An 11,779-nucleotide genomic window follows, 5' to 3' on the forward strand; every position below is an offset into this window, starting at 1 on the left:
GTTTTATTTAGTGCTGGACAACCAAGCTGAGGCACCCCTGAGAGTGTCCCAAGGCACCCCAGGGTGCCACCATACTTTTGTAATGACCAAAAGGGGTCTGAGTTCTAACGATATCGTTTTCCTTACTGCAGGTGAATTTGGCTAAGCCAGACAGGTGCCCATCCACTAGCAGACATGAAAACGACTGCACGATTACGACATTGTAATCGTGCAGTCGTTTGTCAGTCTGTGATGAGCCTACACTGGACGAGCAGTCGTTCAGTGCAGGCTCATCAATCATCTGGAAACATGCTGAACCTGACTATATCGTCAGATTGTCCAGCATGTTTGCACGATGATAGATGTCTAAACGACCATCGGGCACGCGCATCGCTGGTCGTTTAAGACACTTTTTCAAACTATTCGCGATTTATGAACGATTGAACGATAACGATATCGTTCAATCGCTCACATAAATCGTCTAGTGGATGGGCACCTTAATAAATTAGCAGACTGTGAAACAACTGCACGATTACGACATTTAATCGTGCAGTCATTTCATAGTCTGCGCTGTGCCTGCACTGAACGATCAGACGTTCAGTGTAGGCATCCTCCCTCATCCCCAAACGTGACCAATCTGTCATTATCGGCAGATTGACCAGCATGTTCGGGCGATGATAGGTGTCAAAAACGACCAGCAGGAGCGCGTATCACTGGTCGTTTTTGACATTAAGCTGCCCGATTAACAATCGATTGAATGATAACAATGTCATTATCGTTCAATCGCTCTGTTTAATCGGGTAGTGGATAACCGCCTCATAGACGGTGGCTTTTAACCGCAATTAACCTTAGAAAAATGTGAAAAACTACAAAAGAAAGTGCCACCCACTTCAAATTTATCCAATGACAGCTGAGTTTGTAATATCAGTAATCATAAATATTAAAGTTATTACTTTGCACAATTTATGAGACATTTAAATAAATAAATTAATAAAAGAGAAAGGAAACCAATCTAGCACTGTGACTACTACTGGCTCCTTCTCCCAGCAGCAGGTTACTACAGATCACATTCACAGGCAGCAGCAGCAGCAGCAGGGTGGGGAAATTCAGCAGTGACTCCACCCCCTCACTCTCTGACGTCAGCCGCATTCTCTGACTGTGTGATGTAACTGAGCTGCTTAGCAGGAACCGGCTCATTATTACCGGAATTCCTCCTCAGAGCCGGCTCTGCTGCGTTACCTGATTCCTGCCATGGCCAGACACTGCGGGAGAAACACATCGGTCCTATTGCGGGCCCTACTAGACAACGAGAGCCGGCCGTGCCATGCTGTATTGCGGAGAGTTAGGAATGAACAAAGTCACCGGTAAGATTGGGTAATGCTCGCTGCTGTACATGTAGGGATGTGTGGTAGTAGCAGGTATTACCTATCACCTCCCAGAGGCCTAGTCTGTGTTTGACTTATCATTGTTACTGACCATATAACATTCCCCCAGAGGACTTTGCTATGTGCTTCCAAACTGTACCCAGGTGTAGTTAGTAGCTTGTATCTGGGGATTTCCGTGAGTGGGGAACACATTGCTGTCTCCAGAGTATGGAGTGCAGAGTCAGAGGATTTCTTTAATCATTCTCAGATGATGGAATCTATTTTGCTGGTCAGTAATTACCCCAGCTGCTTCCACAGAGAGATCCTCATCACATGACCTGTTGGGGGAACTTGAGAGAGTGAAGAGACTAATCCATAGAATAAGTATGGTCTTATGTCTACTAATCTCCATATTTTTGGAGTATTGTTGAAACCTATGCCATATTTTTGTATGGTCCGTAAATGTCTTGTCCATAGTTATCTTGTGCATACCTATCTCCATTTAGATCTGTTAGTTTTGTTGGCTTTCCTGTGTCTGTACAATGGGTTTGTCATTTTTGTAGGGACTTTCCTTCCTACAATTTGTCTCTTTTCATTTCCCAGTTTTTTGCCCTTCAGTATCGTCAGGATTTATTTTTTTTGCGCATAGACTGGACATTGAGTTATGGAAATGATCCTTTTATATATGCACTATGCAAATTATTTTGTGCTAATTTTGATATTGCTTGCAGCGTTGTCAGATGGTAATACTCAGTCAGTAAAATACATTACAGTTCTAAAGGTCTGCTCATTAGTTCATAGTACACGATCGCAGGGAGGGGGATTGGTGAATCGGCTGCGCATGCACAAACACCGTCTCACTGTATTTTTGTGAAAATGTATAGGGGGAGGTGTATGAAGTGGCATTATGGGGGAAAGTGTTATTAGCGCACTTTGGGTCCTATGTATCCAAGCTTGATGAGAGATAAAATTGTGAGAGAAAAAGTATTAACCAATCAGCTCCTAACTGTCATTTTTCAAACACAGCCTATAAAATGTAAGTTAGAAGCTGATTGGTTAGTGCTTTATCTCTCTCAATTTTCTCTCTCTCCAGTCTTTGATACATATGCCCCATTATGTATTAATGTGGAGATGTGTGCATAATGATAGAAGTGCTATGCACCCCCGTCATTATCGGCACTCCTATCTTCAAGATAGGGCGCCGATGTGCAGACATTTGTATGAAGGGTCAGATGTGCTGACCAATCTAACAGCTGCAGCTTTGGTGCCGTACTTCCCTGCACTGTCCCTGGCTGTCTGCTCCGACAGCCAGGGACAGTGCGTGCAGTAATAATACATTTATTTAATAAAAAAAATGCAGGTGCTACTGGGGGGAAAAAGACCAGCACTTACACAGACAATGAAGGCACCAGTCACGCAGCGCCTGTCCCAGCAACTGCGCATGTGCGACCACACGCATGCAGGGCCTGATGGAAAACCCACCAGTGGTGCATGCGCAGGAAGAACTTGACCTCCGAAGAGGAGGGCAACTGATGGGAGAGCGCAGATCACCAGACAGGTGATTTTGCGCTCTCCCACTTCGTAATAAAATCTCAAATCATACATGCAGCCATTATGAGAACCCGCCTCACCGCAATCTGATGGTGAAACGGGTCCACGCAAATAACGTCCGAAGCCGCCCACATCATACATCTCACACAAAGTGTGAAGTGGATTTGCAGCGACAGAGCTTTATTGCAAGCTCTGTCCCTGCTTGAGAATCTTCATACATTCCTGTGATATTTCCTAAATGCATTAGGTGAAAATATCACACTACGGGGCATATGTATCAAAGCTTGATGTGAGATAAAATTGTGACATATATATCACCAACCAGTCAGCTCCAAACTATCATTTCTTAAACACAGCCTGCAAAAGCTGATTGGTGTGTGATATCTCTCACAATTTCTATCTCACATCAAGCTTTGATACATATGGACCCTAGTCTGGCTCTCATCAGATACCATAGCATTATAGTCTAGGTGTACCAGTAATCAGCAGTTAATTATAACCTGAACCCTTTATCTGCTCTCTATCTATGGCTCAGTCCTAATCCATTTTGTCAATAAAAGGTAGTTGTGTGTTTATTCACTATTAACTTGCCTTGGTTAACACTGTATCAGATAAGTATTTAATGGAGTTCTTGCAAGTCTGTGGCTTGAACTAAGGGGAGGCAGCATTGTGTAGAGTTCCTGGAACTCAGAGCCGGCCTCTTGCATTTTTTAAAACTTGTGATCTGAAGAGGCCCACTACAGGGTGGCTTTGTAAAAACGGTACTTTTATCATTGCAGCAACAATGGCGAAAGAATTGAAAAAGTAAAATCCATTGTATCTGTAATCAATTTAAAGATGGCATTTGCTTTTAAATCAGGAAGAATACATATTTTTATATAAAAAAAAAAACACATTATTTATAAAGCTTTGACTGAAAAAGCAGTTCCATTGATTTAATCTTAGCCTTGTATAACAATCTTTTCTTTACTGCTATAGTGAAGAATGTTCACTTGGACTTTTAAGTTCAAAATGCTTTATAAATATAACTTTAAATTATTTAATTATCAACAGAATTGCTCATACTAATTCCTTATGCGTGACTATTGGTCATGTATTAACTGCAAGTGTCTAGAATCACTTGTCAGCTATGACCACTATGTCATTCGCGGCTTTCTGTTCAGAGTGCAGCATGTCTGTCATACATAGCTGTGCTGTAGTATAGTGAGGGATGAACATCAGAAGCCGTTGGTTAGCAACCATCGATGTTCCTGCGTCGATGGACATACTTTCCAATCAAATTGCAGGTATTCAATAGCTGGCTGCTTCTGTGCAGTTGTTGAGACCCGGAAATGGTGTCTGCAGCTGAGCTAATGTACACATGTGTGAGGCTCTGAATGCTTCTGCATGCGCACACTAAAATCATCGATGGTTATCCAATTGAATGTATGCGATGGCTAGTAGCCATCGCATCACTGGATTTGATGTCAGAAGCCCGGCAACCAGTCATTGCTAGGCTTCCAATGTCCATCCCTAGTACAGCATTAATCACAAATTCCAGGAAGGCGTGTATGCCTTTTATCTTTCAGGACATGGATGAGTCATACAAAAATGAGAACAATGCATTCTGTTCAGGGAAATACACAGAATATTCCTCCTGTTAAGCTCTTTGAACTGCGTAACTGCTTGTTTGTCCACTTAGTTCATGTGAAATTGTTCTTGCGTAAATGCAGCTCAGCTCTCTCCATTGGTTACTAGGCTTTAGGAGAGGGGCTGGTGAATCAATGTACAAAAGTAGTAGATAACTGTTTGTTCCCAATTGTTAAGCGCAACGTAATATGTTGCGCTATATAAGTAACTGTTATTGAATAGATAACAAAATTAGTTCACTGGTAGTCCATGAAGACTGTACAATTCCTAGGAACAAAGATGATATGCAGCAAGAAGAGGGCTTGCTTGTAAGGGATACAGTCGTCGTAATGATGGCCTTGTGAGGGGGATGGTAGTGTAGCATTACAGATCATGTTCCCCATGTAAAAACTAGTTTGACTTAGTTGTAAGTGAATAGAGATACAAGCTATTAAACAAAATGACATATGCTGATGATATTCAATAGTGAGAAATGTATGCTTGCCCTATAATACAGGTATCTTTGTTTCCATTATTTACAATGTCCTTGGTTTAAGGATTAGTTTGATGATAATTATCTCTTATCTTTTTCAGCTATTTAAACTCCTGTGGGATTCTGTCCTCACAATGCACCCAACTACCTCTACCTTCACTAGTCCATACGCAGAAACGGTCCTTCCTGAGCATTGCAGTGCCCATCCTGGGGAGCAAGCGTATGGACTATACAGAATCCAAAGTGCTAGGGTAAGATATCATAACCTGCATACGTTCCCCTCTAATGCTATCTATGGCCCTGTGGCATTGCGCAGCTGCATGTTTTCACAAACTTTGCGTGCTTCCACAATGTGATGTCTCAGAAGCCAGTGAACAGTCTGGCCAGTAATGTGCATTATGTATGAGGAGACTGGAGACAAAGGGAATGATTCAATTCAACGTGAATTGAATAGCGACGAGAAGGATCTCCCAGAGCTATGCAATTCAGTGCTGTTATGTCTGAGAATGCTCGTTCTCGCGCCTTAAACATGGTGTTTATTCGCGAGAACAGGCATTCTCCGACTTAACTGCCTGGCGCAATGCTGTTTCCGCCACGGTAAGGGTAGAAAACAGCATTGCACCAGTAGTTTTGTCGGATATCTGCTTGCACCCCAGGAGGGGTGCGAGCAGAAATCCTTAGTCTGGCTTAACAACGTGCTGAATCGAATAACTCCAGGAGCTCCTTCCCGGTGCTATTCCATTTGCGTTGAATTCAATCGAGCCCATAGTGTATGTAAAAAAGACTTTCATGGGTTTGCATGTAATTTTGAATTAATGTTGTTTTTTTGTTTTTTTTTCTTCTAGATATTCTATAGGTCAAATGTTTGACATTGTTGCAAATGTGGAAGACTACAAGATGTTTGTGCCTTGGTGCAAACGCTCAAAAGTCCTGTCATGTCGCAATGGAGTGACCCGTGCTGAGCTGGAGGTGGGCTTCCCACCCATTACAGAGAAATATGTGTCTGAAATCTCAGTAATACCCCAGCGCAAAATTCGGGTGAGTGCCTTACTATTTATCTCCTCAGATTTAAGTGAAATAAATTCTTATGTAAAACCAGTGTATAGACCCTTAAGTATGAGATCTTGGTGGAGGATCGTGTGGAGAAGGTGTTGAATCAGGAGGGGCATAGGGTTGGTTTACAATGATTAGGTAATTAAGCACTGTCCTTACCACAGTTGAATATTGACATGTGGGTAGTAGGCTGTCTTATTCATTATAAATGTTCTTCAACTTGAGAGACTTTTAGTTGGGAAAGATTTGTATAATTAAAGGTTTTGTTGCAAGCTTAAAATGAACCCTGCTATAAACACAAGATGCCTAAATGCACTTTCCATTCTACCCATTACCTGAAATATATATTCAATTAATTAGTGCTTACCCGTGAACTCAACTCCCATTTGTTTTTATCTACTACACGTCCTGAAATTTGTTGCTTCACTTTTGCTAATGATTATTAAATATCTTCTAACACAGGCTGTCTGTAATGACGGGAAGCTGTTCAGTCATCTTGAGACAGTGTGGCGGTTTAGCCCAGGAATATCGGGGAGGCCAGACACCTGCACACTTGATTTCTATGTAAGTTGATGGCCTTTTGGATCTCTTCTTCCCCTTTTTTTTTTTTTTTTAACATTTGGGTGGTGTGATTTTCACTGAAACTACTATCCTCACTTTAAGTCCTTCTCCTTTAGGGGAAGATGTATTAAGCCCATGAGAGAGATAAAGTACCATCCAATCAGCTTCTAAGTCTTAGTACACACTGGCAGATGTGTCGCCCGTTCCATCGAACTGGCAATATATCGGTAGTGCATCAGCGGGTGTATACAGACCTTCACAAACGTTGTAAGGGTCTTGTAACCAATCGGCTCCTAACTCATTTTTCAAGCACAGCCTGTAAATTGACATTTAGGAGCGGATTGGTTGGTACTTTATCTCTCTCCACGGCTTAGTACATGTTCCTCTTAAAGTTTTAAATAATCTTGCTAATTGCTGTGATATCCAAGTCTGTGGACGAGTCCCCCAACCTATTTGTGATAGCTATGGGTATTCCCATAAGGCCCTGCCATAGCTGTGATGATTTTGATGAAACAGAAAGCAGATGAGCTGCTCTATAATGGAGAAGTACATATTGTTTTATATGGATGAGTGCTGGTAGGGGACATTGAGCATCCTAGTGCACAGGTTCTCAAACTCTGTCCTCAGGACCCCAAACAGTGCATGTTTTCCAGGTCTCCTCACAGAATCACAAGTGAAATAATTATCTCCATTTGTGGATCTTTTAAAATGTGTCAGTGAGTAATGACTACACCTGTGCACCTGCAAAATGTGAACTGTGTTGGGTCCTGAGGACTGAGTTTGAGAACCACTGTCTTAGTGGGTAGCCGCCAGAGAAACTATGTGGAGGCAGTCTGTTTCCCAACTATTATCTATCGCTTATATAGATATTTTATATTATTTCAGGTGTCCTTTGAATTCAAGTCTCTTCTCCACTCTCAGTTGGCCACAGTCTTCTTTGATGAGGTGGCCAAACAAATGGTCACAGCGTTTGAAACCCAAGCTGCCAGAATACATGGAAAGCAAACCAAACCACTAGGGGCAACTAAACTTCGAGCTCTGCAGTAACAGCAGATGCTGAACTTTTAACCTATTTTCTGTCCTATGGATCAGAACACTTTGTATATCCTAAACCTCCAAACTGGACCATACCTTTACACAAACCTCCCTTAATTTATTTAGACATATGTAAATTGAATTCTCAAAATTAACTTATTTAAAAGCAAAGAAACCTATTTAATGTTGTGCAATTATTGATGAATGTGGAAAGGAAAAAAAAATCATGAAGTTGTACTGTCAAAACTTCAGGAGCATATTTTTATATACTGTGACTGTAACTTATTCAGACTGCATTTTCTAACAATATTCTGTATATCCTTGTTTTTAGGAGAGTCTAATTTTATAATCTAAATAAAAAATCATTATCGTTGTTTAATAATTTCCTCGACCAATTGTTTTTGTATTGCTTTTCCTGGATCATGGTATACAGTAATTGTCACCTACACACAGTGGAAACAGCCATTTTGTTGGATTAACATACATTTAGCTCATCACTGTGTGCCTCAGCACATAACCAATATTCATCAGAATACACTCAATTCATTATGCCCACAAAATGGCTGCCTTTTTTACTATGTCAGGAGACAAGCATTTTAAATTGAAACTGGTTTCTTATACTGTTCAATCACACATGAGAACATACCTGAGACACTAGTGTTCTAGATAACTGCTTTCTGACTACAAAATGAAGGCTACAATTCATTGTTGTTTTTGGAGGGGGTGGTTTTTTGTTTGTTTTGTTAGTTTTTTATGGGCCTATGGTCATAATCTTCCTCCTGCATTTTGCAAAATGTCCAATAATGTATTTTGATCAATTTATTAAGTATGTGGTGGAAAAGGGGGTTGTCGTATTTGTGGAATAACTTACTGCTGTGTCTGGCCAAGTGTTTTATATCACTAAAGATAGCACAGTTGTTTGTGCCCAGCATTAAACAGTCTCAACTGCAAAGATTAGTAATCTTTAAGTATACAGCTTTGCTCCGGTAAGGTTATCAATAGCGCAATAGATTAGCCACTCATAAAACATCTCTGTTTAGCAAACCATACTATATACAAGTGTGTTGTAAGACAAGTATAAAATGGCAATTTTACTTTTTTATTTTTTCAAAAAGTAGTCATGAAAGCGTTGCATTAATCATAAAAAAAAGGGGGATAGGCATTGCAATTAGAAATAGACATTAACAAGATTATAAGGAGGATTTAGAAGGAATAATTGTGGAATCGAAAGTAGACTTCTCGTGAATGAATTTGGATGAACAAAATGGGGAGGGGACCACCAGATGTCAGCCACAGCCCATAATATAAGGTGACTCTCTTTTTACCCGTGTTATACTTGGAATGGCTGGTTGTTGTCAAGTAGTTTTAGGTTTTGTACCAACTTAGTGACTGAAAACAGCTTTTGATTTGTAATTTTAGTAATCTGAGAGTCTTTCAATTAAATGTCCAATCTTTATGAATGGTTGCTTCCAGCCAGTTATTGCTAAACTGGTAGAATCATTTATCTGTAGACCTCAGGGATGAAGGTGGAGTTGCATCTAGCCATTGTTTTAAAATACAATTTTCTTTGATATCCATGTGGTACACATTACAATAGTTTAATCTCCATCCATCCAACACACCTGCTGGAAGTGTGTATGTTTTCCTTCTTCCCCATTATCTCCTCTGGTCTCTAGCATGTGTAGGTAGGTAGTGTTTTGTGCTGTGCTATGGCTACGGTGCTTACCTTGTCTCTTTAAAATCAGAGGTAACCACCAGTGATTCTGTTGTCCGGGAAGAAATGATCGCTACCTGGGCACTTCCAGTCTGTTGTGCTACAGCAGTTCTGGCAGCGAAAAGGATTTCAGTCTCCTTTCAGGTGACCATATTTTCTGCACACACATAGCATCACACTTAAGCACTCAAAAAGGGAAGCAGGAATTATAGAGTTCCATTTCTGGATTGCAGTTTGGGTGGAAGCTGCTACATTAAATCAGCCCGAGCCCAAATTACCAATGTACACCTATCAGCAATAACATTAAAACTACATGCCTAATATTGTTTAGGTGCTGCCAAAACAGCTCTGACCCATTGAGGCATGGACTCCACAAAACCTCTGAAGGCGTCCTTTGATATCTGGCACCAAGCCGTGAGCAGCAGTTCCTTTAAGCCCTATAAATTGTGAGGTGAGGCCTCCATGGCTTGGACTGGTTTTCCTAGCACACAGGTTCTCATGTAATCCTTTAACAGACAGACGCACGCTTGTCGCTGCTGCTTTGAGGATGCAGGTGCGGCTAAAGCCCACACAATTCACAAAGACAAAAATAATTTTTTTTATTTTTTGTGGAGCGCACTTTGGGGGTTACAGCACCCTTTAACGGACAAGCCAGCCGGCCCTTTACTTATGACACAGGCACACGCTTGGCGCTGCTCCTTTGTTGATGCATGTGCAGCCACAGTGCACACAATTCACAAACACAGAAAATAATTCCTCCACCATTCTGTCAGTGGTGACAGTATCATATGCAGTGACAGTAGACATGTCAGAAATTGTTGGCACGTCCTTCAGTCCGGACCAGATGTCCAAACCGGCCCTTGACTTATGACACTGGCGCACGCTTGGCGCTGCTGCTGTGTCGATGCACGTGCGGCTACTGCGCATACATTTCGCACACAAACACAGAAAAAAAAGAATTGTTTATTTTTTGTGGAGTGCACTTTGGGGGTTACACCACCCTTTAACAGACTTATGGGACACAGGCGCACGCTTGGCGCTGCTCCTTTGTTGATCCACGTGCAGCCACAGTGCACACAATTCACAAACACAGAAAATATTTTTTTATTTTGTTTGGAGTGCACTTTGGGGGTTACAGCAACCTTTAACGGTCAAGCCAGCCGGCCCTTTACTTATTACACAGGCGCACGCTTGGCACTACTTTGTTGAGGCACGTGCGGTTACTGCGCACACAATTCACAAACACAGAAAAAATATATAGATTTTTTGCACTTGGGGGGGGGAGCACCCCTGATGGACAGAGCATCCCCTGGACAACACTACAGCACCCCTTTAGGACTGGGACACTGCACAGGACTTTGGAGTGGACACAGCCCCTATGGACAACTGACTGCACAACACAGTCCAGCCAGCCCCTATGGACTTTGGAGGAGTGGACACAGCCCCTATGGACAACAGCAGCACAGCACAACACAGCCAGCCCCTATGGACTTTGGAGGAGTGGACACAGCCCCTATGGACAACAGCAACACAGCACAACACAGCCAGCCCCTATGGACTTTGGAGGAATGGACACAGCCCCTATGGACAACAGCAGCACAGCACAACACTACACTGCACTACACTACACAGCCCACTCCCACCTTCCCTTTTCACTGTCCACAGCCGAGTGAGAAAATGGCGCTGACGCGGGTACCTTATATAGAATCCAAAACCCGCGAGACCCGGAAGGCGGGATGATGACGTTTTGCCTCGATTTCAGATCCGAGTCAGGCAGGAAAAGTCGAGCCTTACTCGGATTGGCCTCGGATCGGGGGGGCTCGGGGGCGTTCGGATTTCAGAAATCCGAACCTGCTCACCCCTACTTTATATATATATATATATATATATATATATATATATATATATATATATATAATTTTAAACAGTGAGCTTGATAAACAGTGACAATAGTGCTAATAAAAATATTAATAATGAAGGTAAAAAATTTAATTATATTGAATCTATAAAGTGTCAGTGTCAATAAATATGAAATGCTTATGCAAAAAAATTATTCAGAAGATACTGTCTAAAGGAAGTAAATATACCATTCAAGGATCAAATATAATTGGTAACACACCCAATAATGATCCTTAAAACAACATAGTGAAAAGTGACTTGTGCAATAATAAAGTGCTTACTAGATCTCCATTTAAATTATTAGATAACAAGTGAACATTCAATATAAAAAAGGTGGGGTACAAAATTTATTAAACTGAAAAACATATATATATAAAACACAAGGGATAAGGGACAAGATAAATAGTAAATTCATATATATAATCTCCTAAAAATTCATGGAGAATTATTTAAAAGCATTTTTAAAACAATAAATGCATTTTCTGCAAAGGGAAATTTGGAAAAAATAAGAGTAAAGTGCCA

The 11,779-nt window shown here is 41.3% G+C and overlaps 1 protein-coding gene across 1 annotated transcript; it reads left to right on the forward strand.

The window, feature by feature from the left end:
• Positions 1-1,090: 1,090 nt before the first annotated feature.
• Positions 1,091-8,026, forward strand: LOC148525671 (coenzyme Q-binding protein COQ10 homolog B, mitochondrial-like). The gene is made up of 5 exons (XM_088470753.1): positions 1,091-1,343; positions 5,097-5,246; positions 5,841-6,033; positions 6,511-6,612; positions 7,495-8,026. The coding sequence occupies exons 1-5, from the start codon at positions 1,231-1,233 to the stop codon at positions 7,654-7,656; spliced, it is 720 nt and encodes a 239-aa protein (XP_088326879.1). The 5' UTR covers positions 1,091-1,230; the 3' UTR covers positions 7,657-8,026.
• The last annotated feature ends 3,753 nt before the right edge of the window (positions 8,027-11,779 follow it).

Source organism: Taudactylus pleione, unplaced genomic scaffold (genome assembly GCF_031769625.1).
Source record: "Taudactylus pleione unplaced genomic scaffold, aTauple2 ptg000102l, whole genome shotgun sequence".
Lineage (NCBI taxonomy): Eukaryota > Metazoa > Chordata > Amphibia > Anura > Myobatrachidae > Taudactylus > Taudactylus pleione.

Coding starts and splice junctions, on each gene's coding strand:
- LOC148525671 (XM_088470753.1), top strand. CDS start 1,231: ATGGCCAGACACTGCGGGAGAAACACATCGGTCCTATTGCGGGCCCTA. Junction 5,247..5,840: donor ACAGAATCCAAAGTGCTAGG/GTAAGATATCAT, acceptor TTTTTCTTCTAG/ATATTCTATAGGTCAAATGT. Junction 6,034..6,510: donor TACCCCAGCGCAAAATTCGG/GTGAGTGCCTTA, acceptor CTTCTAACACAG/GCTGTCTGTAATGACGGGAA.